Below are 26,779 nucleotides of genomic sequence, written 5' to 3' on the forward strand. Positions count from 1 at the left end.
TTGGAAGGTGGTCCCAGGAAGTACTCTTTGGGGGAGCGGGGAAGTGAGAATAGGAGGAAATGAATGAAAGTGGGGTTATATAGGCAATGACTCTCAGACTCCTTGGAACTTGAAGAGAACGTGTAGCCTCTCACAATTCGAAACCCACATCACCGTTACCTGAGAGTATCAGAAAGGCAAAATCGTCCTAGGAGTGGTGGGAGGAGGATTGCAAGTTCAAGGCCAGCCTCAGCACTCAGCAACTTAGTGAAGCTCTCAGCAATTTAGCAAGACCCTGTCTTAAAAACAAACAAAACAAAACAAAACAAAAAAACAGCGGCAGACTCACCCCAGGTCTATAGAATCAGCATCTGCGTGTTAGCACAGTCCCCAGGAAAGGCATGTGCTTGTTAGCTGTGGCTCACACATAGAATCCTCTCAGTTATCCCACTGAGGGATGAGGGAGCTGGGACATGGCTCCTCCAGCTCCCATTCATCACTGGCCAAGGGCTGCCCCTGGGGTCTCAGCACTGCCACTGGCTGTGCTTCTGCAGCAAGGGAAGAGCCTCAGCAGGGAGTACCTGGTGCTATAAGAGGACCTGGCCAGCGTGTGCTGCAATGGCGGGTGCCCAGCCAGGATATGGGCATCGACAGTATCTGCTGCAGGCTACACCTGGTTCTGCTAAGGTGAACGTGAACTTCATGTGGACTTCACTCTGGCCTGGCATTGCTTCTTTAAGATGGTGCCTGGTCACAGTATCTTTTTTTTTTGGTACTAGGAATTGAAGCCAGGGGAACTTAACCATTGAGCCACATCACTAGCCCTTTTTTTGTTTTATTTTGAGACAGGGTCTCACTAAGTTGTTTAGGGCCTTGCTAAGTTGCCAAGGCTGGCTTTGAATTTGTGATCCTCCTGCCTCAGCCTCCTGAGTTGCTGGGATTACAGGGATGGGCACCTGGCTTGGTCAAGTATCTTAAAGAAAAACAGCAACAGCAAAAAAGACAATCAGAGGTGCTGCTCTGCTGGCACTAAGACCCCAATCATGGCCAGGCAGCAGTTGTAACTTTGTTTAGCTGGGGACTGAACCCAGGGCCTCACATATGCTAGGCAAGTGCTCCACCAATGAGCTACCTCCCAAACCTGTACCTTTAGATTTAGTGGAAGCATTATACCCACCCTCTGAAGCAGGATTTCTAGGCAAGTACAGGCTAAGATTGTAGGGACAGAAAACAAATTCCTCAGGTGGGCCTCTGAGAGGGATGGTGATGCCAGCTACCTCCATTTTCACGCTTCCCTTCCTGGATCCCTGTGTTCCAGGCCATCATACAATGGCCTTTGCTTCAAAGTCCATGCAACTCACCCCCAGGGTACCTCTCTGAGTTAGCACCTTAGCTACATCTTTGATTCCAACCTTCTATCAGACCTGCAATTTCAGGTGATGTGGTGTGTGACAGCATATATGGACCCTGTGGTCATGTGCTCATTGCTGCGGGTCCCTCATTATAAAGTGGGTGTCTTGGTGTGAGTTCATGTGTCATGGGTCTTACGATGTAAAGCACAGGGGAAGTCATGAGTGTGTCTCTGTAAGCCCTCGACTGGTACTGACTGAGGCACTGTGAGGAAGAAGGACCAACCTATACTTAGAATATGCATCAGTCCCCACAGGGACAATTCAGTGGCCCCTGGGGTAGAAGGTGTCTGACATAATCACTTACCGACAAGTAGCTTGTCAATCTCTCCCAGGGGTGGTAGCCTGTTAAGGGCTTGAAGTAGGTCTCTGCTTCTGGGTAGCCAGAATAGCTGTCAGGCCCACATATCACCTCTGTCTCTGCCACTATCGTCTTTGTCACTGTATCTGTGGGTCTGTGGCTTAAGTATGGAGTAGCTGAAATCAGAGTCTGATGACCTCCATTGAATGAAGCATCCTGGGTGGGCGGTGCCTCTTCTGTGGTGGATGCTCTCTGGTGGGCACTGATGTGGAACACAAGGATCCACAAGCTTTGCACCCCCTCTGTAGATCTATCCACTTGCCTCTTCCCCAGAAGTCCTTGAACAATCAGGCATGCTATTGTCACTGCCCAGGAGCCTGTGTATCCCCCAGGCCATTTATCCCTCTACACCAAGTTGATGACCAGCTATACTACCCGAAGCTCTGTCCACTGGAAGAATGGCTACTGACCATTGTCACTCAGGGCCACCCCACGTGAGGCCATATTTTGGCAACAGTCTGTTTTCAGTTTTTTTTTTTTTTTTTTTCTTAGTTCACAAGTTTATTATGAAAAACACTGCAGTGCTCTTGTGCAGTAACATCGTCTTACAGGAGAGGGAAAACAGTTCTGTTCAAAACAACTCACCAGGTTCTGACAATAACAAAGAACAACATGGGGCTGAGATTTGAGAAGGGAATAAACTGAGTGCAGACAAATCATACAATTAAATTAAACGGTTTCCCTTAAAATAAACAAAATGATTTCAAAACTCACAAGTAGGGGGGAGGCCTTGGTACTTATTTTTAAAAATGTTCATTAAGCTCCAATGATTATTTGTTGCTATCCTTATCTACAGTCATGCTAAGTAAAGCTATAGCTAAATGGAAGTTAAGTTGTATTCACGAGGTGTTAATGTTTACATCTTATTATCTGCAGTCTCTCAGAGAAAGCAAAAGTAACTACAAATAGCGCTATGCCAGAAACTGGTTTCTTGACCAACAATGTCGCTTCAGCATGCAATGAACTGGTTCATTCTAAAGTGGTCACGGCTGTTGATGACAAGAGGCTTTGTATTTTTATATGGCACATCTTTTGGTCCATGTGAAAACAAGTTTTTGAATGTTAACTATTTTCTGACACTTTGGAGTTACTATTGCTCTTCCCATTTCCATTAGGTCAATATATGGTTCATGGCAATACTGTACAAGTTTAAAATTTCATTACAGGAAGTAGTCTGGGGTACGACGAGTAACATGTGGTTCGCCTCTACGAGGTGCTGGATCAAACTGCAAGAAAGAATATTTTAGAGTATCATCAAGTTCCATGATTGCAGCTTGGTTACCACAATGATAACAATAGTTTGGAGCACTGAAAATCGTTACTACATTCCGATCATGGCACCAGTTATATCCCTCCATCACCAGCTGGTGAGCTCTAGACACCAACGTGAGGCCATTGGCATGATTAAATGTCTCAGAAATATCTTGCCCAAATGTGTAACCAGCTCCTCGAGGAGATATACCCCAACCACCACGATCATCTGGATCTGACCACAGTAAGTCACACATTGGACCCTCATGGGGAACTTCTTGTAGGCGATCAAGTGCTCTGATGTGATCCAGTGTATCTATGGATGGTGAGAGGCCACCATGTAGACAGAAGATCTGCCCATCCACCAAGGCAGTGAGAGGAAGATAGTCAAAAAGATCTTTAAAATATTTCCAAACATTTGCATTTCCATATTTTCTTAAACACTCATCATAAAAACTTGTGTGATCTGCCTGCTCTTGTGATTCCCTCGAAGAATGGTGATGCATTCCCGGTAACGAACCTTAAGAGCTACAAGCAGTGTAACTGTTTCAACTGAATAATATCCTCTGTCAACATAATCTCCCATAAACAAGTAATTTGTATCTGGTGATTTGCCACCAATTCTAAACAGTTCCATGAGATCATGAAATTGCCCATGTACATCGCCACAGACAGTGACTGGACATTGAACCTCTTGCACATTGGATTCTTTTGTCAGGATTTCTTTAGCCTTCTCGCAGAGGCTCTTAACCTGGGATTCGGACAGCTGCTTGCACTCGTTCAGCTGCTCGATCCACTGGTCCAGCTCTTTCGTGAACACCTTCTCGTCCATGATGCCACCCGCCCGAACCGGCTGCCCCTCCGCGCTACTACCGCGCCGCCGCCCGCACACGGGCCACACGCATACGCCGCCGCCGATTCCCGGGGTACTTCTGTGGCCCCTGGCAGCTGCTGGGCGCTGGCCCACTGGCTCTCTCCGCAGTGCTCGGCCACCGGCCGCTGCGCCTCCTTCTCCGACCGCCTTGGCTCCGGAGCTCGGCTCTGTAATCTGGTTTCAGTTTTTTATTAACATATCAAGCCTATACATTTGTGACCAGGTCTAGGCTTTTCCTCTTCTGTGGACTAGTCACAGGCACCTCCAATAAGGCCATTGGGGTGAGCCAAGGGAGAGGTGCAGATGCAATAGATGTGGGTGATCTGCTGGGCACAGAGGTGCACACCTGTAATTCCAGCAACTTGGGAGGCTGAGGCAGGAGGATGGCAAATTCGAGGCCAGCCTCAGCAACTTAGTGAGATCCTGTCTTGCAATAAGATGTAAAAAGGACTGGGGATGTGACTCAGTGGTAAAGTGTCCCTGGGTTCAATCTCCAGTTCCAGAAAGGAAAAACAGATAGGGGTGATCTGGGGGTGTGGATAACTATTCAAATAACTTATTTGTACCCTCTGAACCATCTGAGGCCAAGCCAGTCTCAAATGTACCATTTCCATTCTTTTTTTTTTTTTAATTAATTAATTTATTTTTTACTTTTACAGACTGCATTTTGATTCATTGTCCACAAATGGAGTACAACTTTTCATTTCTATGGTTATACACAATGCAGATCCACACCATTCATGTAATCATACGTGTACATAGGGGAATAATGTCTTGGTCCACCATCTCCCACCCCATTTCCCTCTACAAGATCCATTTTTCAATTAATTGCTTTTTGGCTTGCCCAAATTTTTATCATGATAGGTTTGAAATTAGCCAGCTCATAATGGGCAATTCTGATTGCAGAGAAACTTGATGCTCATGGGCCAGTAGCATGTCAAGAGTAAGTTTTTAAATAATTGACAGCTCTCTTCTGCTCCAGAACAGGAGTCTGTAAACTATGACCAAATCTGGGCCTTTGACTGTTGTTATATGGCAGACGGGAGAAGAATAGTTTTTATGTTTTAGAAATGTTATTTCAGTACCTATACAGTATCCTTGATTTTGCCTCTTAGCCTGAAGAACCTTAAATATTTTCTATTTTGATCCATAGGGAAAATGTCCTAGAATTGAGCACTACAATTCTCTTGTTGGGACTTTTCAGAGATGCCACATAATGTCCTTCTACCATGAGTACTTATGGCACTGTGGGATCCCCAGGTCATATAACCTAGTCAGCAGAGGTGCTTGTGCCAGAGCCTGAACCTATCCTTCTATCACCTTCCTGATTCACTTGATGGAGGGGTCAAGGGAGTATCTCTGAGTGTTGATTCCAAATCCCAAAGACCTTACCAAGCCCTGGGCCTCTTTCTTAGCAGTGGAAGCTACAAGTTTGCCCTAGACCACTGAGACCATAAAAACTGAAGAGTAATCTTATGTTCTTACTTTTGGTGTACATGTGCCTTACCAGGTCACTAGGATACTTGCCACTTCCTGTTTACTATATCTGATAAACATGGTGACATCAATTAGTGAACTGCTGTAAGGCTCCACAGATATTTATATGATCAAAGTTCCTTTGGATTATATTGTGACAGAGGGTTAGGACGGTGAATGTGGATCCAGGCAAGACCTTGAACATGTCCTGTTGTCTCTTCCAGCTAAATGAGAACTGCTTCTGATCCTTCTTCCTGATAGGAATTGAAAATAGATTTTCATGGGGTCAATGTGACATACCACGTATAGGGGTTGTGTTATCTGTTCTAGTGGCGATACCACATCTGCCATAGCTGCTGCCAACTCGGCTCTTGCTGGTTGTGTTTACAGTAATTCCCACAATGACAGTGGCCCATCTCATTTTTCGAGGGACCTGGGAAATGCCTGGGAATTAAATGGTCATACGATGGAGTGCATCACCCCTGCATCCCTTAAGTATTTAAGGATGGCCCTTGTCTCTGCCTTTTCACCTGAGATGTGGTCTTTGAGTGTGGGGGCAGCCTCTGGGACTTCCATTTGGTTGTTCCCACCACGATGGCTCTAATTCCATGTGACAGCCTATTAGTGTGAGTGTTCTGCCATCTGTTAAGTCTGTCCTTTCAAATTATGCATTCATGTGTCACAGAAATGACTGCAAGATGTGTCAAAGGATCCACTGGATATACTTTGAGACAGACTTTCAAAGGACTCCACTTGTCACCTGGGTTTTATATGTTCCCTCTTTAATACGGGTGGAAGCATGATGGGATAAGTTCTCTGGGATAAGTGTCGGCTGAGGCCTGCTATACACTAGCTTCTGAACTGTCTGGGGGTGCCTCTTTGCCCGGTGTACCATGATATTGATAAATGGCTGACGAAACAGATGCAGATTTGGAAACCAGGCAAAGGATCATAATTTTCCATATCAGTAAGCTGATTCAGTCTTTGGCTCATCTGTTCTAGATCTGTTTTGGTCTGTTTTCTTATTTATTTATTTATTTATTTATTTATTTATTTATTTATTTTTGTGGTGCTGGGGATTGAACCCAGGGCCTTGTGCTTGCAAGGCAAACACTCTACCAACTGAGCTATATCCCCAGCCCTTATTTTTTATTTTGAGACAGGGTCCCGCTAAGTTGCTTAGGGCTTTGCTATTGCTGAGGCTGGTTTTGAACTTGCAATCCTCCTACCTTAGCCTCTGGAGCCTCTGGGACTAAGGCAGGCATGCTTCACCACGCCTGGCACAGGGTCAGACCTTGAAGAGAATCATCATCTTATGAAGTGTCTGTTTTGGGGAGGCTTTTGTATGATCTCCAGTGAAGGGGAAGCTGCTCTTCCTTGGTGAGGTAGAGGCTTTTCTTCTAGTCCAGAGGGTTCAAAGAAATCTGGGAGTTCAAGGTTATTAAGGGTATCTCCTAAAATATGCCACCCAAGGTCTCATGGTCCCACTTCTTGTATTCTAAGACTTTAGCAGAAGAGACTTGCTGGGATTCTTATTTAAGCTTCATTTGTTACTTTGCATCTGATCTTACAATCAGATCTTGGGCTTGATTTTCAGCCCTGTCTTCTCTTTGCTGCAATGGGAGCTGTTCTACTTTCACAGTGTATCTTGAGTTGAGAGTGGCTAACAGGATTTCTTCCTTACTGGATTCTCTGATGGTTAACAATAGCCAACCAACTCCACAGTTCTTATTGCAATGGTCATGGCTCCTCTCTCTCAAATGCTGGAGCAATCACTGACGTCGGTGCTTCCTTTCTACCTGCATCCCATTCCTAATTCACTGAGATGAGTCGTAGTTGTGATGCTAGAGGTGGGGATGTAGCTCAGTGGTAGGTGCTTGCCTCGCATTCATGAGGTCCTGGGTTAGATCCCCAACACCACCTGCACAGACAAATAGTGATACTCCAGCATTCCAGGGAGTATCAGCACCTCATTTCATACCAACCATGGGGTTTAGCTATTGAAGGATCAATTTCACAGTCCCATTATGAGTGTCTACCTCCTACAACCCCTTCTGGTACCAACTGTCTTAGGACAAGTTCCCCCAGCGGCAGGCTTAGAGACAAGGAGTTGAATGAGGGTAGTTTGGGTGGATTCCAAGGAACCCCAGTGGGAGGACAATGATCTGAGACAGGGAAGGGAGGCAGGCAGGGAAGGATATCATTGAATGAGTTACTGCTCTGGGTGATTGGGGCTCAACCTGTTGGGGAACTTTGGGAGACAGAGTAAAACATACTTTTCCCAATCCAGGGAGTCGGGGAGCTGGAATATTTATCCTCTAACTCTCATCTGACATTGGCTGAGAGATGTCCCTGCAGAATTTAACTCCTCATCATTTTCAGACCTGAAGGAAACTGGAGTCTACACCCGAAGATATGCCTCATTGGCATAAGGATTATTTTGAGGTAAAGGCAACGGAGAAGCAGTGGCTATAAGAAAAGTTCCCTGGCCGCCCCCATCTGCCTAAAACAGGACATAAACTTTCAAAGGTATCTCTTTTCCCACTCTACCAAGAAGGACAAAAGTTAATCACTAGTCCTCTTTAGACCCTTATCAACCTGGAGATGGAACTGGAACAGTCTGCAGAATAAACTTGACTGACAGACATTTACCTACCATTAGTTTTTATATAGTTGCTTTCCCCACCCGGTTTGCCACTCTGGGAAGCCTGAATCCACTTTCCTTTATCCTGCCATTTCTCGACAAATGGAATGTTATCCGTTGAAGATGTTACCTGAGCCCCAGTTCTGAGCCACCTCTTCTTGTCTCTGGATACTCCATATGTTAAATGTGCAGTACACATGCAAATAATTTGCTTTCCTTTCTCCTGTAATCTTTTTTAAAAAATTATTATTACAGAGCCCAGCCATGAACCTTAGGTGGACAGAGGAATTTTTCTTCCTCTCCAGTCCTCAGGGGAGTAGCTCGGGCCTGTGGTAGGATGCTGCTGACAGGTACTACCGTGAGGGAAGATGGGTGAAGGACTATCAGGTAAGCCAGTCACTCACCTGTTCATCTGGCAAATATTTATTTGGCTCCCCTAGGTTTGATTTATTTTTCTTTTTCTCTTTCTTCTTCTTCTTTTTTTTTTTTTTTTCCTTTTCCTTTCCTCTCCCTCCCTCCCTCCCTCTCTCTCTCTTTCTTTCTTTCTATCTTGGGTTTGTGGCACTGGGAATTGAATCCCAGGAGTGCTCTACTATTGAGCTACATCCTCAGATCTTTTCAATTTTTTTATTTTGAGACAGGGCCTTGCTAAGATGCTCAGGCTGGTCTTGAACTAGCGACCCTTCTGCCTCAGCTTCCCTGGGATTATAGGCGTGGACCACCACACCCAGTCGTCCTCTTTTTTTTTGGCACTGGGAATACAGCAAAGAAGAGAGACATGCGGTCGCCCCTCTCCAAATTTTCCTCCTAGCTGGGGAGGCAGATGATCCACTGGTAAAACACCTACTGCAGATTGTGAAACGTGCTCTCAATAAAATGTTAGGTTGTGAGCTGAGCATGGTGACGCACGCCTCTAATCCCAGGAGCTCAGGAGGCTAGGCCAGGAGGATGGTGAGTTCAAAGCCAGCCTCAGCAACTTAGTGAGGTCCTAAGTAACATAGTGAGATGCTGTCTCAAAATAAAAAATAAAATAAAAAGGGTTATGGATGTAGCTCAGTGGTTAAGCACCCCTGGGTTCAACCACCAGTAGCAAAAAACAAAACAAAACAAAACAAAAAAACAAACAAATAAAAAACCGTTATGTTGTGGTGGAATAATGGGGTCTCTTGGAAAAGGTGAGGAGCAGAAGGGGTCTCTCAGGAAGAGGCATTTCAACCAAGGATTCAAGGAGAAGAGGGGAAATTGCTGTATGTGTATCTGGGGAAGAATATTCCAGGCGTAGGGAACAGCAAGGACAGAGGAAGGAGCATGGTGTCTTTGAGTAAGGAGAGGAAGGAACAGGGACTCGCAGAGGGAGGTGATGGCAGGGCTAGCTCTTAGGGCTTTGGCAAGAGTGGAGGTTGCATCCTAGGTGTGAGGGAAGGTTTGGAAGGTTAAAACTGAGAGTGACACAACTGAATTTATCTTTATTTATTTTTTTGCAGCACTGGGGATTGAAACGAGGGGCAACCTACCACCCAGCTACATCCCCAGCCCCCCATTTTTTTTTTTTTTTGGCGGTACTGGGGATCGAACCCAGGGCCTTGTACTTGCAAGGCAAGCACTCTACCAACTGAGCTATCTCCCCAGCCCCCCAGCCCTTTTTTTTTTTTTTTTAAAAAAAACATTAATATTGAGACAAGATCTCACTAAGCTTCCTAGGCTGGCCTTGAACTTGCAATCTTTCTGTCTCAGACTTCTGAATTTGATTTATCTGTCAAAAAGATTACTCTGGCTGTAAATCCCACCACCTACTCTCTCACCCACCTAGGCAGATTCTTGTGCTCTGGGAGAAGAATGAGCCTTGGTCCATTCTCCTAGGGGTTGCTCAGTGTCCCTGCTCCTGCGGAGAGCTAAACTCTCCTCCATGTCTTAATCCTGTCCCCAGCTGAGTCCCCCTTCCCAGCCTCACATCATTTGACACAATCCAATATCCATTCGAAGCTAGTTTATTTTGATTTGCTTTCCATGGTTTGGGGCTAGGGTGGGGCAGGGGGTGGTGCCGCTCTGAAGCTTGGTTCTAGGGACGCTGGTCCGCTTCCTCAGCACTGCGGCGGCCAAAGTCCATCCATCCATATGCTGCTTCTTCTTCCTCCATCCATGGCCCCTGCTTCTTGGACAGGTCTGAGGAGGCAATAGGAGGTGGAAATGGGGGAAGGACACCTTACCTCCAGGAACTGAGGTCAGGGCCAATATGGGGGGACTTTAGCCAAATCTGACTGGGCACAGTAAGCAGGGAGGGTGGTCAGCAGCTCCTACCTGCCACGAGGTGTGGGGGACCCTGGGGCCCCAGCTGCCTTCGGTGGTGAGAGGCTGGGCCCAGCTGGTCTGGCCACTGTGGCTCCAGGCCCTTATTGGCTGCTGGACCCAAGGATGCATCCTGCAGCTGGGAGCGAGGCTTCCAAGAGGCTTCGGAGAAGGCAGTGAGAGCCAGCACCAAAATCAGTGTGTACACACACAGTCGCTGCATCTTGTCTGCAAAGGGGAGAAGGTTTCGAGGTGTCCCCTTGCAGGCTCAGCGACAGGAAGCCAGATCACAAGGACTCCAGCTACTGGCTCCCAACTGCCGCAGACCTGTGGTTTCCTGTGGGTTGCAGGTTGTATCTCAGGTTCCTCTCTCCAGTTCCTGCCAGCTCGGCCCAGTACTCTAGGGCTGGCCTTTCCTGCTTACCTGCTTCCCTGGGAGAAATTCAAACCCTACAGCGGTGTTTCCCAGACTGCTCTGCAGGGTCTGAGGCCGGGTCAGTGGCTGTGTATATGTTTAAAATCTTGTAATTTAAAGTCAACTTTTAAATAGCGACACCAAGGAGCATACCCACTCAAGAGTGTTACCACATGCGGTCACTTTGAAGACCACCAAAATGGTGGCTGGATCCGAGGAAGGAGTCTCCTGCTTTGGTTTGCCAAGCTGAGGAATATCCTATGATTGTACTAAAGCCCTTGGGAAAAATTAAACTGTTACCATTTGCAATTAAGTTTGATAGTGGATCAAGTTTGGGGAAACCTCAGTACAGAACTAAATGGGATGTCCGAATAGAAAAGCCAAAGGCCCGTCGGTTCTCTGGATTCAGTATTTTTGTGTTCTTTCAGCCTTGTTATTCTGATTGGCTCTATTACGAGTAAATGAGAGAAACTTTGTCCTGTAATAAAACCTTTTTATTAATAAAATACTACTTTTTTCCCCTCTTTGTTCCTGGGGATTGATCCCAGGGTGTCGTATCACTGAGCTACATCCCCAGCCCTTTTTATTTATTTATTTTTGAGACAGGATCTCGCTAAGTTGCTTAGGGCCTTGCTATGTTGCTAAGACTGGCCTTGAACTTGCCATCCTCCTTTCCTCAACCTCCAGAGTCACTGAGATTGTAGACATGTGCCACCACGTCGGGCTAAATGCTCCTTTCAATGGTTTTTCATAATGAGGTTCTCGGGTTAGGTTTCTTTTGGGAGGAAAAAAAAATTGGCTACTAAAGAAATGGAAGTTGAAAAATCAATGATCTAGAGCTACACTGTTCAGTGTAAGCTACACATTTAATCAATCGGGTAGCCACTCGCCACAATTAATTAACAAATTAAAATAATACATAACAATCATATACTTTAATATAATTAAATTTAAATGAGCTCTAATAGAAAAATTCTTCACTTAGCAGAGTGTGTTGGTGCACACCTGCTGTCCCAGCTACTCAGGAGACTGAGGTAGGAGGATGACTTGAGCCCATGAGTTTGAGATCAGCGAGGCTAAAACACAAAACAATTGCTCCCTCAAACTAGCCACATTTTAAGAGCACAGTAGGCTAATGGCTGCCATCGATATGGCTGTCCAAAGCAGTGCAGATGTAGAACATTCCCATCATCATGGAAAGTTCTTTTGGGCACATGCTGGTCTAGGAGAAAGGTAGAGATGGGATGCAGGAGTGATGAGTTCCAGTTCCAGTCCTGCCCAACAATTTGAATGACCTTGGGCTGTCAAATCTCCCTCCCAGGCTGGTTCTTCTCATCTGGGTGACGGGATAGTAGCCCCTGTCCTCCTTACCTTCTGGGCTGGGATGAGTGTCAGGTGAGAGCGTTGGCAGGGTCCTAGTTGCAGCACAAGGGCAGGTGGAAGGCAGGGGTTGGGAATGCCAGGGTGGTCCTAGAGCAAGACCTAATTCTGTCCTGGGCTAAGGGTCAGCTCCCAACCCTGGAGTCACCAAGGTGTGAGCCCCAGCTTCTGGCCAGTGGCCTGGCACCTTGACGGTGAGGGGCCTGTCAACACTGTGCCCCACTCTCCCCACCCCTCCCCTCGGGGTTTTCTCACCTGCAGAGCTGGGAGGTGCACTGTGTGGTTGCTGGGTCCGCTCTCTGCTCTGCTGGGTGCTCCGTCTGGACCTGCCTTATAAAGCCCTTGAAGTCCCTCCCAAGCCCTCCTTTGGCATGAGGCCAGTCTCCCCACCACAAGAGAAATGGGCGTGGGGCATAGGTACAACCTGCCACCTCTGCCCCACCCCATCACGAAGGGTCAGTCAGTCACCTGGGGTTTGGGGAAGGGAGGGGGGAACTCATGAGCTGGGTGGGAGAGGCAGGCAGATGACAGAGATATGCTCCCCAGGTCAGGAGTGGTAGCTCCCACCATGTCCTTGGGTTCAGAGACCTGGTACTCTTCTCAGACTACATCCCTTGGGTGGGGGTAGGTGAAGGGATGAACCCAATGACCTTAGGTTCAGAGGAAGCCTATTTCCCCACATGCTGATGTTTGATGGGCAGGGAGTGTGTGAATGAGGGGTGAGATATTGATCCCTGTCCCCTACACAAGCCTCTGCAAATAGAACGTGCTGTGGTTATCAGGAGCAATGGGCCATGGGCTGATGGCCTTGCTCCTTCTGCAGAGTGGCCACGTCCTGGTGGCCTCCAAAACCCTTCATCCTCCCCTTCCTGTGGAAAACTCTTGGCATCTCTCTTTCCCTTATGTCCTCTGTGCTGGGCTGGATTTGGCTTGCCAGTCCCCATCTACTTCCCTAGACCAGCTCCCCAACTCCTGCCTCTGGCAGACTCCCTAACCAGAGTCAGATGAGGGGTCTTTATTTCTAGGCTCCCTTGTTTGGCTTCCACAGGGAGATAGTAATCTGCACGGGGCTTTGCAATGTAAAAATACATCTCAAGGTTGGACAGGGGCTGGGGAGATAGCTCACTTGGTAGAGTGCTTGCCTTGCAAGCACAAGGCCCTGGGTTCAATCCCCAGCCTGCAAAAACAAAAAACAAACAAACAAAAAAGGCTGGACGGGTGGGGCACCCCTGTGGGAGGCTGAAGCCGGAGGATCGCAAGGCCAGCCTCAGCAATTCAATGAGATCCAGCAACCCAGGAAGACCCTGCCTCAAAACAAAAAATAAAAAGGGCTCAGTGGAAAAGCACCCCTGGGTTCAATCCCTGGAACTTCCCCTCCAAAAAAAAAAAAAAAAAAAAAAAAAAAAAAACTCAAAAGATCAGCAAACAAACTAAGTCATTTGCCAAAGACGTAGCAGAAAACAAAATGGCACGCTGTTGACGTATTTGGTAAATTGCTACCTGGACATGGTTTGGGTGGATGTAACGAGCTCCAGGCAGTTTTTAAAATTTTTTTCACGTAGGGAACCAGATCTTTTGCTCTTGTTGGTGCGTCATCGGCACCCCACCCCGTACTTCTCTGGGGGAGTTTTGATGTTCCTTGGGTCTCAGAGAAGGGCAGTGGTACCCACGCTCTCAGCCAGGCTTGTTGAGAATTAACGGGTGATGAAGGATGCAGGCTGTGAGGTGTCCATGGCAACCGGTGGCCCAATGTTCTAGCGAATAGCTACTCTAATTCAGAGCAGGACACGGTGACTCAGCAGATGGAATAAAAGAAAAATGACAAAAACCAGCGCAGGCATTGGTGATGATTAATTGAATCACAGAATCTCAGAGATGGAAGTACTTGGAGAGGGTTCGGGGGACAGGGCAGAGTGAGAGCAGCTCTGCTCAGATCCTGGGGGGATGGAGACACGGGTGTTGCTGTGGTAACAGGAAATTACAAGCGTGCAGTAGAGCCCAGGTTATCCCAGAACCCAAGACTTGATTTCCGCTGGCGGACAGGGTTATGCGCGCCGTGGTTGTTCTTCACCAGGCTGCTTGCAGGATGGGTCCCAATTTCCCCGAGTGGAAGCGTGTCTCCCGTTCAGCACCCATTCATGGCGGGTGTCACTGTGGGCCCTGTCGGGCTTGCAGGAGTGGGGTCATCTTTAGGGAGGAGAGAGGCGGCCCTCATCCCAGGGGTCCACAGTCATGGAAACTGCCAGTCCCCTTACCAGGGCACCTGGTCTGATGGAAAGCAGAGGGTTTCCTGGTCCTGCCCGTTTCCAGCTGTTGAGCTTTGGACCAGTCTCTCCCTTTCTCTGAGCTGCCTTCTCCTCTAGGAAATGAGGGGAATAACTTGGGGTCTTCTGAAGGCGATGTACATCAAGCCCTCCGCCCAGCACCCAGACCATCTTGGGGTTTTCATTCACTTGGCATCATCTTCCCCTTCCCCTTGGGGTCTCAGTTAACCTCATCTGTGAAATGGGAGTCACTCATTCCTACTTCCAGGGCTTCAGCGAAGGGGAAACGTGTGACGATCTGGGCACACTCTCAGCACATTTGGGGAGTTTCTCTTGCCTAAGGCTGAGAGGAGTCCTTAAAAAGCAGCACCCTATGAATCCAAAGTTTTCTGTCCTGTCAGAGGGACACCCACTCAGAAAATCCACTTTCTCTAAGTTGAAGATCAGAACCCAAGTCTTGAGACCCAGACCCACGTCCTTCCTGTTGATCTGTTCCAGTCATAACGATGACAACAAGGCGGCTCGTGAGGCAGTGACCAGCCCTCTGCGTGAATGAACAGTTACTCTTCACCACGGTCCTCGGGTTTATGTGCTTGTATGACTCCATTCTACAGACAAAGAAACTGAGGCTTAGATGGGCGAAGCAATTCCCATTCTGAGTTCACACACCAAAAAGGAGAGGTGGGCCTGAAATTCAGGACTGTGTCCTCCTAGGAGGGGTGTCCATGCAGAATGATGGTCTTGTCAAAGATTGGGGTCCATACCCAACCCCTGGAACCTGTGAATATGTGACATTCCATGGCAGAGGAACTTTGCAGATATGATTAAGGTTACATATTTTAAACTAGGGAACTCGTTCTGGATTATCTGACTGAGCCCAAATTAATCACGCAGTCTTAAAAAGCAGAGAAATCTCCCCAGCTACAGACAGAAGAGATGTGGCCATAGCAAGTGTGAGGTCATGGGTTCGAGCCCCAGCACCGCCAAAAACAACAACAACAAAAAACTGATGTCACTGAAGGACAGTCAGACAGATCTTAAGTTATGAGAAGGACTCACGTGCAGTTGCTGATTAGAACATGGTGGCAGGGCAACTCAGATGACCTTCAGGAGCCCAGAGAGGTCCTCTGCTGACAGCCAGCAAGGAACTGGAAAGTCAGGCCCACAACCACCAAGAACTGAATTTGGCCAACAATCTGGATGAGCTTGGAAATGGATTTACCCCTGGAGGTTCCAAAAGGACCTTGGTCTTCACCACCCCTTTAGATGCACCTTGTGAGACCCTAAACAGAGGACCCAGGGAGCCACACTGTACCTGGACTTCTGTTCTCCAGAACTGTGAGAGAATAAATCTATGTTGCTTTAAACGTCCAAATTATGTCAATTTATTATGCCAATGAAGAGGCGTCGCCTGTCTGTAATCCCAGCAACTCAGGAGGTTGAGGCAGGAGGCAAGTTGGAGGTTACCCTCAGCAACTTAGCGAGACCCTGTCTCAAAACAGGAAATAAAAAGGCTGGGGATGTAGTTCAGTGGTCAAGTGTGCCTGGGTTCAATCCTCAGTAACTGTAGCCCAGAAGCAAAGATTACATTTTTCTGAAGGTTTCTGACAGTAACAACAGACCCTTCAGGAATTTGCATGTGATTTTTCAAAGACAGATAAGGAGATGTTTTTTAAAGCATTTTGATCTTTTAAATATTCCAAATGAGTTTCAGTTACTGAGCTCCTGCTGGGACCCAGGGTTGAGAGGAGGCCTGTCTGGGATAGGAGGTGAACATGAGTTGGCACTACTATTGCTTTGGTGGGGTTTAGATTCAAGGGACACAAAAACATCACCATAATTCCAAGGACACCCTATGGAGGGTGAATGTTCCCCAGGGGAGGGTCGCAGCCCTGCGCACCTGGGCGCACTCTGTCCACAGTGATGCTTTCAGGCTGCCCTGGATTAGCTGTACGTTGCTGTCAGGGAGACAGCAGTTCAGCTTCCTGCTACCTTTCTTTTTTTTTTTTTTTTTTTCAGAGTGAGGACAGAACTCAGGCCTTGGGTATACTAGGAAGAGCTCTGCCACTGAGCTAAATTTCCATCTCCTCAGCCTCCTAATTGGCTCTTTGTGTGTGTGTGTGTGTGTGTGTGTGTGTGTGTGTGTACTAATGGAAATTGACTCCAGGGTGCTCTACTATGGAGCTAGAGACCCAGCCTTCTTATTTTGAGATGGGGTCTTGCTAAATTGCTGAGGCTGACCTTGAACTTGTGATCCTCCTGCCTTAGCCTCCCTAGTTGCTGGATTGCAGGGGTGCACCACCTTGCCTGGCCCTGAGTGGTTCTTGATAGTGGAAAAGGGAAAGATTGGTGATGACTCAGACACCCTGCCCCAGGCAACCAGGGCCTGGAGGGTGTCATGGTGCTGGGGACAAACAGTGACACCTGGAAGGTGTTTGTGTCAACATGGGCATTCTGGTCCCTGCTGGGACAGAAGATTGGCAGAGGGAAATGTGTTCATGAGTTCTGGTCTCACCTGCTTTATGGAGTGATAAGGTGGCAGGGCCACTCAGGCAGCCTGATGCTGTTCCCAGACTGAGCTAGAGATGCCCACCCAACCTCAGGGGCCCAGAGACAAAGGCCTGATGCCCAGAGACAACAGGGTACCCCTCCTCTGTCAGCTCTCCTGACCTTCCCTCTCCCCTTTTCATCCCATGTCCATCTATGCCTTTGAAGGGGTGGTTCTCAGTCCAGGCTTTGGGTTCAGATCACTGGGGGAAGTTTTAACCATCTTCCCCCAGGTCAGCTCAGAGCCTGGGGGTGAAGTCCAGGCCTCAGCTGGAGTGTGGGCAGAATGAGCATTTTTGGGTGTTTGCGTTTTTTTTTTTTTTTTTTGTACTGCGGATTGAACCCAGGGGTGCTGTACCACTGACTCACATCCCCAGTCCATTTTATTTTTTGAGACAGAATCTAAATTACTTAGGGCTTCACTAGGTTGCTGAGGCTGACCTCGAACTTGGAATCCCCTGCCCTTGCCTCCAAGTTGCTGGGATTACAGGTGTGTGTCCTCATGCCCAGGGCATTTGTGTAGGTGAAAGGATTGGGCAGGAAAGCATCAGGATCCTGGCCTTAAATCCCAGCTCTGGCACTTAGCTGTGCTATTGATTTAAGTCAAGTCACCTGGATCTTTTGGGTCTTGGTTTTCCTGTACGTGAAATGAGGATGGTACTCAGTCATCCTCAGTATCCACTGATATCAAAATTTGAGGATGCTCAAGTCCTGCATGTAAAATGGCATAATATTTGCATACCTACACACATCCTGCTGTATACTTTACTTTTTAATTTTAATTTTTATTTTTTGTTATACAATAATTTATTGAGAGCCCTCCCTCCCTGCCCTTGCAGTTGCTAGGTCACTTTTTCCTCCTGTAGATCTTGTTGGCTAGCCCCAGGAAGATGGCGGGGGCAGGGGCGCAGCATACTGCTCGAAGAGACTCATAAGGTGGCTGTAACTAACTGTCTTCTTCATACTTCGAGAACACAGCTGGCAGATTCATCTCCTGGTACGGTGCCCTCACCTGGGCTACCTTCTTGGCGTCCTTCTGTCCACAGTTGTCCCGCAAGATCTGGCGCTGTTCTGGAGTTGCCTGTTACAGACACTGAACCACCAGCCAGCTGCATTTGTTGTCCTGGATGTCAGTGCCAACCTTTCCAGTCACACTGGGGTCACCAAAGAGGTCAAGTTAATCATCCTGAATCTGAAAGAACTCTCCCATCTCAATCAGGATCTTGTTGGCATTGGCATGTTCCTTCTCCCCATCAATGCCTGCCATGTACATGGCAGCAGTGATAGGCAAGTAGAAGGAGTAGAAAGCTGTCTTGTACTTGACAATGGATTTGTACCTCTTTTCAGTGTATCTGCCAAGATCCACATTGCCCTGTGGGGCTGTGATGAAGTCCAGGGTCTGCCCGATCTCAGTCTGATAGGAACACTGCAGGAAGAGCTCAGTCAAGTTCAAATTGTAGGGCTGATCCCGGCAGTAGTACTTCAGCTGGCAGTAGATACAGGATTCCAGAAGCAGAGCATCGTTGATGGCATCTAAACCTATGCCTGGCTTCTGATACCAGCAGGGCTGTCCCGGGTGGGTAATGGATAAATCCATGATGTCATCTGACACCAGGAAGAAAGCCTGCAGCAGTTCCACACACCAGCCCACTGTCGGGGCCCTCTGGAGACTATCAGCATCCTGTTTTCCTGGATCCACCAGCTCCTGGAATGTTGCCACCACCGTCAAACCCCGGTTGAACTTGCCTCCAATGGCATTATATTCCGGGACCTCCTTAAGTTGAGCAATAGCATCTCCTGTCTCTGGGTGCCCCATCTCATCTTCAGTCAGCACCTTGACTATCTGAGAGAAATGCTGGATGAAATCCTGCTCTTCTTGGGCATAAACATCTGATTTCTGGTCTCCGTTCATTCTGCTCCTGTATGCCAGCTCTTGTTTAATCTGCGGTATACTTTACATCACCTCTAGGTTGCTTATAATAACCTAATGCAATGTAAATGCTACGTAAATAGTTGTTCTACTGTATTGTTTAGGGAATAATGACAAGAAAAAAAAAAGTCTGTGTAAGTTCAGTATAGACACAAATTTTCTCTTGAATGTATATTTTTTTAAATTATTTTTTTAGTTGGCAATAGGCCTTTATTTTATTTATTTTTATGTGGTGCTGAGGATGGAACCCAGTGCTTCACACATGCTAGGCAAGTGCTCTACCACTGAGCAACATCTCCAGACCTCCCCTGAATATTTTTGATCCTTGGTTGGTTGAATCCACAGATGTGGAACACAAGGATACAGAAGGCCAACTTCACTGACCTCGAGGGTCATGGTATGGGGTTCATGAGGCACGGGTGGCATTCACGAGGTCTCTAAACATGGTAAATTTAAACTGCTCCTTCCACCCGGCCTCACATCATCTTCTGCTTCCCGTGGCTTTGGGGCCAGTCCCACCTGGCCTCCACCTTCGGGACTGTATTGCTTCTCACGTGTTAACAATAACATTTCCCTACTGAATGAGCCCTCATGGGATTTATTGTTTCACTTATTACTCAAAACAGGGCCCAGAACTCTGGCTACAGACCATCAAAACCCACTAAATGCATATTAGGATGTTTGCATCCCATTAATAGAAATTTTATACAAAACACAAACTGTAAAAAAATTGATGAAGTCTAGTTAATGAAGAGTTGAGAGTGAAGCATGCTATGCACACTTCTATTTATTTAAAAGTGCATAAAAAAGATGGACAGATATGCAATCAATAATAATAAAATATATGCTGGACACAGTGGTGCACCCCTGTAATCCCAGCTACTCAGGAGGCTGAGGCAGGGGGTCTGCAAGTTTGAGGTTAGCCTAGGCAATCTACCAAGACCCTGACTCAAAATAAAAAAAAATTAAAAATGGCAGAACCCTTGCACATCATGCATGAAGGCCTGGGTTTAATCCCAGGTAGCACACACACATACACAAGAATGATAAAATACAGCTGGGCGTGGTGGTGCACGCCTGTAACCCCAGTGGCTTGGGAGGCTGAGACAAAAGGATCGGGAGTTCAAAGCCAGCCTTAGCAATTTAGTGTGGTCGTAAGCAACTTAGTGAAACCTTGTCTCTATATAAAATATTAAAAAGGGATGGGGATGTGACCTAGGAGTTAAGCAGGGTTCAATCCCTGGTAAAAAAAAAAAAAAAAAAAAAAAGAATAAAATATAAATGACAGAATCAATGAGGTGGGTATGAGTATTCACATTAAAATTCTTTCAACTTTTCTGTGTATTTGAACTTTTTTTTTTCCTTTTTCAGTACTAAGGATTGAACCTCAGGCCTTTCACATGCTAGGCAAGTGCTCTATTGTTGAGCTCCATCCTCGGCCCTGTCATTTTATTTTGAGACAGAGTCTGGCTAAGTTGCTGAGGCAGGCCTTGAATTTGCAATCCTCCTGCTTCATCTTCTGAGTAGCTGGGATTATGGGTGTGCACCAGCATGCTGGGTGTAGTTGAACATTTTTATAAGATGTTGAAAAAAACTTTTGTTTGGCAATTTAAAGTAGTGGTTTTATTTGTTTTTAAAATACTTTTATTTTTATGTGGTGCTGAGGATCGAACACCAGTGCCTCGTATGTGCTAGGCAAGTGCTCGACCACCGAGCTACAACCCCAGCCCTAAAATAGTGGTTTTAAATGGGAAATGTAATTCTGAAGACGCCTGTGTGGGAGGAGTCTCTATTCAGGTGTATTTCCGAGATGAGGAAGTGAGGCTGTTAGGGTTAGTTCCCAACAGGTAGCAGGTCAGGGAGCAGAGCTGTGAACCTGATGGGTTTTCTGGGCCTCCATGGACTGCTGCCTCCCCTCAGCCCACAGCCCCCATCCCACCCTCTCTCCAGGAGCTCGGTTTCTGCTTATTTTACCTTCCTGGTGACTTCCGGTTCTTCCACTCATCGGGGTCCTCACCCCACCTACATCTCCCGACCTCACTTTTCTCCTTCCTCAGGGTTTGTCATTTCAGTCATATGGGGTACACTTAGGTTGCTGCTCCTTGTCCTGTTCGGAACCTGCAGGTTGGTGCCTAGTCCCAGGCAGAGGCTACCACCACCCCTTCCTCAGCTTCTGTCTCCCTCTCCCAGAAAAAATGGACCGGGAAAGTTTCCGAAAGTAACCAATGAATTCAATTGCAAATTAATATTCTGCAATTGGGTTGTTGCCTGGCAACCCTGTGAATCATCTCTCCTTCACTTCCAAGGTCATTTGACGTCAGGTCCTCCCTTCCCCCATCTCTGCATCATGAACACGACTGTCTGAGTTCAACTTCTGTCCTTTTTTTCCTTTCCTCCATCACTGGAGAGTATGTCACCCCTTTCAAGGTCAACCGACTCTCCAGGACCCTAATCCTGACACTCCTGCCCACTTAGAGACCACAGGCCTTCACTTTTTCACTCATTTGTTCATTCACCCATTTACCTATTTATTCAAGGAAAAATTTCTAAGAGCCATCTTTGCCAGGCACTGTGCTGCCCCTGGGGACACAGTGTCGAACGAGTTTTTCCTTGTTCCTTTTTCCCTGGAGTGGAGGGCAATATGATATGTGCTTATGGTGTTATGGATGGTGGAGGGGAAGTCAGAAGGGAAGCCCTCTCCTTGAATTGCTCTTCTCTGAAAGGCTTCTGATGACTAACGAATTTTCACCTTCCCTTCCCACAACAATGGGTGACTAAAATTTAGAGAGCACTTTGGTGACCAGGCTTCCTTGTGAACTAAGCTCTTTAGAGGCATTATGTCTATGCAAAGCCAGGACTGCTCTTCAGCTGGACCATTTATTTTCCAGAACTGGGGAGAGGATTGAAACCAGGGGCGTTTAACCACTGAGCCACATCTCCAGCCTTTTTTTTTTTCAGTTGTCAATGGATCTTTTGTTCAATTTTATTTATTTATATGTGGTGCTGCCTATCGAACACCGGGCCTCACACATGCCAGGCAAGTGCTCTACCACTGAGCTTCAACTCCAGCACCCCGCCCCGGCCCTTTGTATGTTTTTTTTTTTTTTTTAATATTTTGTTTTAGTTGTAGGTGGACACAATACCCTTATTTTTATGCAGTGCTAAGGATTGAACCCAGGACCTCGCACATGCTAGGCAAGCATGCCACCACTGAGCCACAACGCCAGCCCCTTATGTTTTATTTTGAGACAGTTGCTTAGGGCCTCACTAAGTTGCTGAGGCTGGCTTTGAACTTGTGATCCTCCTACCTCAGCCTCCTGAGCTGCTGGGATTACAGGTGGGCACCACCATTCCTACCTCTAACTGGGTCATTTCTTATGGTTGTGTTTAAAGTGAGCAACTTGAGGAATGAGTAATGTCTCCCTAATGGTAAAGAGCAGGCTTACTGACTACTTACTGTAAAGATTCCACAAGCTCAGGACTTCTCAGCTGTGAGGTAACTTCTGCCTACATGGCATTTACCTGGGTTCCTCTTGTGACACCCCTGAGGAATGTGGAAGGCAAATCATGCTGCTGGCTGTGTGGTGGGTAATAGTTCCTTGCCCCTGACCCAGGAGTCTTGTATCTTCTGCCAGAATGGAAGAACAGTAGTAGGACAACTTATTAACTTCAAGCAGGATAAAATCAAATCTAAAACTTGACCCAGTTTTAGGACCCAGAGCTCATCAGACACACAGATGAGATTTGAACCCAGGCAGTTTGATTCCAGAGGCAGCTCCAGAGGTATTTAAGTCTTTCTGCTGGGTGCAGGGGCAAAGGCCTGTAGTCTCAGCACTGAGGAGGAGGAGATAGGAGCAATACTTGACCCCAGGAGTCTGGGGCCAGCCTGTGCAACATAGTAAGAGCCCATCTCAAACAAACAAACAAAAGCAAAGCAAAGCAAAACAAAACGAAAAAACAAAACCCCAAACTAAAGAACCAACATAGAGATTTTTAAATCTTTTTATCATATGCCATGTATATACTAGGAATTTTAAGAACAGTAAAGTTAATATGTTTGGGGTTGGTAAATTATGATAGGTTCATTAACTTAAAACATAATCTGTAGTAATTTTACCAAAGACCAATTTTGACCTTTTACATTTAAAAAGTGACAAAATATTGTGTATATTTAGTTAAAAGCAAAACCACAACTTTGAACAGGTTAAAAAGTGATATATCAGTTTGGCTTGAGAACAAGTATATATTTAATGCAGGTTTAAATTTCATGGGTGTATGTTTTAGCATTCATTGGAACCTCTTTAAATTTGTAATACTAAAATTTTAATGTATAACTTTTGTATTTTTTTTTCCTAGAGCATCATGCAAGTTTCAAGATACTCACATGTAAGCAGTTTGTAAAGAGTGAGATGTGGCCTATCTTTGGTCCCAATAAGTGAAAAACCAAATTAGATACAGCCATCACTGAATTTTCTGTTGACACTGTAGTACTGGGGATTGAATCCAGGGATGCTTTACTACTGGGCCACATCCCCAGTACTTTTAAATTTTTAAAAAAATGAGACAGGGTCTTGCTAAGTTGCTGAGGCTGGCCTTGAACTTGTCATCCTCCTGCCTCAGCTTCCCAAGTTGCTGGGATTATAGGCTTGTGCCACCACGCCTGGCTTGTCAACACTGTTTCTGGCATTTGGGAGATTACTTAATTGGTTGACCTGCAGGTTGATGAGTAGATCAACCATCATTCCTGGACCACTCCAGTGATTCTGGCCTGAGCTCCTGGCAGCCAGGTATCAACACCTCCTATCTAGTGCAATAATAATCTGTATTCAGCTCAGCTCATACCTGTTGCTTTCTTTACTTTGACAGCCCATTTTTGTGTTTCAATGCAGAGTTAAAGCTCTGAAGGAATCTACTCTTATGAAAACAATGTTACTTTTTTTTTTTTTCTCCTCCAAGGGACAGGGTCTTGCTATATTGCCCAGGCTGGTCCTGAACTCTTGGGCTCCAGAGTTCCTACCACCTCAGTCTCCCAAGTACCTGAGATTACAGGTGTGCACCACCACTCCCAGCTACTCTTTTTCTAACCAGATTGTGGATCACAATGGAAGGTCTGCTAATTTTATTGTCTAAACTGGGTGTCTCAAACTATTAAATGAAAGTGGATAAGATGAAGATTGATTCAGTAGATCTGAGAGGGGCTTGAAATTCTGCATGTCTAACTGGCTCCCAGGCCAGGTTGAGCAGGAAAAGCCTTTAGTTCTGTCTCTAAGGTGGACCAGGAAACCTACGTAAATTGTAATCTCGTTGCACCAAATTTCCCCCTTGTGCTTGTCTCTTCCTGTTTCACAGAAATGGACAATCAATGACTTGACACACAAAGAGTGACTGTCATGTTTATGCTCCACGTTAACTTATTTTTCAACCTGTGTTCCATGCTTCCTGTTTTTAACCAATTGTCCATGATGGGTATAAATTAACCATAAAGGATGACGATTAAAGACGATTTAAACTGTGCAATGATTTGGACTGCTGTGTCTTGGTGACACCTGGTGACAGTGGCAGTGGAGAAAGGAAGTCAACGCACAGACATCTGTGCAGTGGAGTGTTGGCTACTGTGCGAGCTCCTTTTGCCCAACACACTGTTTTAAGGAGGTGTTTAATGGTGTTCTTGAAAATCTCTGTTAATCTGGGGACCTGGTAAACCTCTGGATAGGAAACATGGATGCTGTTTTGGGTTGTGGGCCCTTTTAAGAATCTAATAAAGGCTATGGGTGCTCTCCCCACAAAATACACAAAATGTGCATTACATGCAGATTTCAAGTTTTTTTTTTTTTTTTTTTTAATTCCTTCTGGTGGTATGTGGGGATTGAACCCAGGACCTCACACATCCTAGGTAAAGTACTCTATCACTGAGTAACAGCCCCAGTCCAACAAAGTTCTGACCCTGGGCCACTCTTGCCAAACCACCTCCAATATAACATTTCTGATTACTTTTCAAGCTGAGCTCTGATGATACTCCCCTCCTGCCTGAGTTTCCTCAGCAGTTCCCCTTTATTCAAAGCAGAGCTTCCTCAAGGGAGATCCATGGGCCACCCCTTAGGAACTGGCTAATACCGAATAAAATGCAGACTCCTGGGCCCTTAGTTCAGAGCTTCTGAATCAGGAACTATGGGCTATTTCCTAGATCTTTTTTTTTTTTTTTTTAAGTATTTTTTTAGTTGTGGATGGACCTTTATTTATTTGTTTATATGTGGTGCTGAGGATTGAATCTAGGGCATCACACATACTAGGCAAGTGCTCTACTATTGAGCCACAACCCCAGCCCCTATTACTTAGATCTTTTTAGCCCTTGGAAGCCCCATCAGAGCCTCATATCAAATGAATAAAATGAACCCACAAGCCAAAGCAGCATACATATTCTGTAACTTTTTTTCCCTAGTGCTGGGGACTGAATTTGTAAAATTAATTGAAAAAAAATGCTTATAAATTTTGCAAACTTCAGTTAAGAATCTTTTCTCTAGAACTTTCATTGTTTGCATACAGCCATATAAGAATTTTATTGCAGTTATTGTCAATGTTATGCTTTATAGCATTAAACATTTATTTATTTTGACCATTGAAATAAGGACTGCACCTCCAGTCCAGTTTTACTACTTTTATTTTGCTACAGGGTCCTGCCTAAGTTGGCCAGCTTGTCCTCAAACTTGCGATCCTCCTGCCTCAGCCTCCCAAGGTGCTGGGATTGCAGGCGTGCACCACCACACCTGGCTCAGTTCATAGACATTTTGGTCCTTGAAAAGACAGGGAGACCTGGGCATTCTTCAGCTAATACCCAACAGAGTTAAACCATCCCAAGTAGAATCTCAATTTTTAGTGAGATTCCCCCAAGAAAATTACATCATGAATATTTGAGCTAGGAGGAATTAAGAGCATGCAAGAGAAATTACTAAAGCCTCACATTATGTGACAAAGTTTGAAATAATGTATATCTCCTAAAAAGTTAATCTGGTGTGGTAGCATGTACCTGTATACACAGCTACTCCAGGAGGCTGAGGTAATAGGATCACTTGAGTGTTCAAGTTCCAGGCCAGCTTGGGCAACATAGTGAAACCCCATCTCAAAAAAAAAAAAAAAAAAGTCAGGCTCTTAATGGCAAAGCACTGTATAGAACTAGTGCCACGAGGCGACACCACTGAGGTAGGTAAACAAGGAAGGGGTCAAATTCTCCGTTCTTGGAATAAATGTTTTTTTCTCTGAGCAATATGAATAGATTTTAGTTGTTTTTGTAGATTCTCAGTTTTACCCGACTGGTTTTGTCTTCATTACATCATTTTAAGGAATGTTTGTTTGTCTTTGCAGGTCCCCTTGGAGAGGTTGGACATGGAAGACCGAATAGCTGGGGTCTGGGGTTGGAGGGCAGGGACTTAAGTAGAGCTGGGTGGGAGGCATTCTTCATTACAACCAGTCTTTTACACTGTGATTCTTCTGCATATTAGCACCTAAACGTCCTGGCTTATGGTTTCAGCCACATGAGTTCACCCGGAAAGTCCACATCTTCCTTTACTCCCTTTTTCCCACCAACTTGCCAAATCACGTTCTCCCTGAATCTGTTCCACCCAGGAGCTTCTGGTAAATGTCCATGTATACAGACTTGGTGGTAGTAAGACAGTACTGTATCATTCCTATCATTCCTATTCTATACAGGGACTATGTTCCAGCCAGGCTCCTTAAGTGACAAGATGCCTGCCCCTTGGTGCCTGGCTTCACATGACATCTCCTTCATGAGGTCTTCCTGGCCCCATTCTCTGAGGACAGGAGGGGAAGTTCCCAATCTTGCGATCTTGTGGTTCTACGTTGTGAATGTATTGGTCACGTGGTGGAAACAACAGAGCACAGAAGTCCTGGACTCTAGAGGCTCTTCCATTTACTAACCCTGGGAACTTCCACTTTTTAGTTTTCTCAA

At 46.1% G+C, this 26,779-nt stretch overlaps 1 protein-coding gene and 2 pseudogenes across 4 annotated transcripts; all 3 read right to left on the bottom strand.

Moving 5' to 3' along the window:
• Positions 1-2,235: 2,235 nt before the first annotated feature.
• Positions 2,236-4,037, bottom strand: LOC306657082 (serine/threonine-protein phosphatase 2A catalytic subunit alpha isoform-like; annotated as a pseudogene). Its single transcript has one exon. The product of its transcript is annotated as a serine/threonine-protein phosphatase 2A catalytic subunit alpha isoform-like (transcript).
• A 5,938-nt stretch (positions 4,038-9,975) lies between these two features.
• On the bottom strand, positions 9,976-26,575 carry GAST (gastrin). Of its 2 annotated transcripts, none has more exons than XM_079135226.1 (3): positions 25,841-26,575; positions 10,293-10,508; positions 9,976-10,157 (listed from the first exon to the last, which is right to left on the bottom strand). In XM_079135226.1, exons 1-3 carry the CDS (start codon positions 25,917-25,919, stop codon positions 10,054-10,056), a joined length of 399 nt encoding a protein of 132 aa, XP_078991352.1. In that variant the 5' UTR covers positions 25,920-26,575; the 3' UTR covers positions 9,976-10,053. The 2 variants fall into 2 exon arrangements, with proteins under 2 accessions (XP_078991352.1, XP_078991353.1); XM_079135227.1 differs by lacking the exon at positions 25,841-26,575 and adding an exon at positions 20,791-25,418.
• On the bottom strand, positions 17,719-18,957 carry LOC306658362 (farnesyl pyrophosphate synthase-like; annotated as a pseudogene). Its single transcript has one exon. The product of its transcript is annotated as a farnesyl pyrophosphate synthase-like (transcript).
• Positions 26,576-26,779: the final 204 nt, after the last annotated feature.

This window comes from Sciurus vulgaris (assembly GCF_902686455.1).
Source record: "Sciurus vulgaris genome assembly, chromosome: 3".
NCBI classification, from domain to species: Eukaryota; Metazoa; Chordata; class Mammalia; order Rodentia; family Sciuridae; genus Sciurus; species Sciurus vulgaris.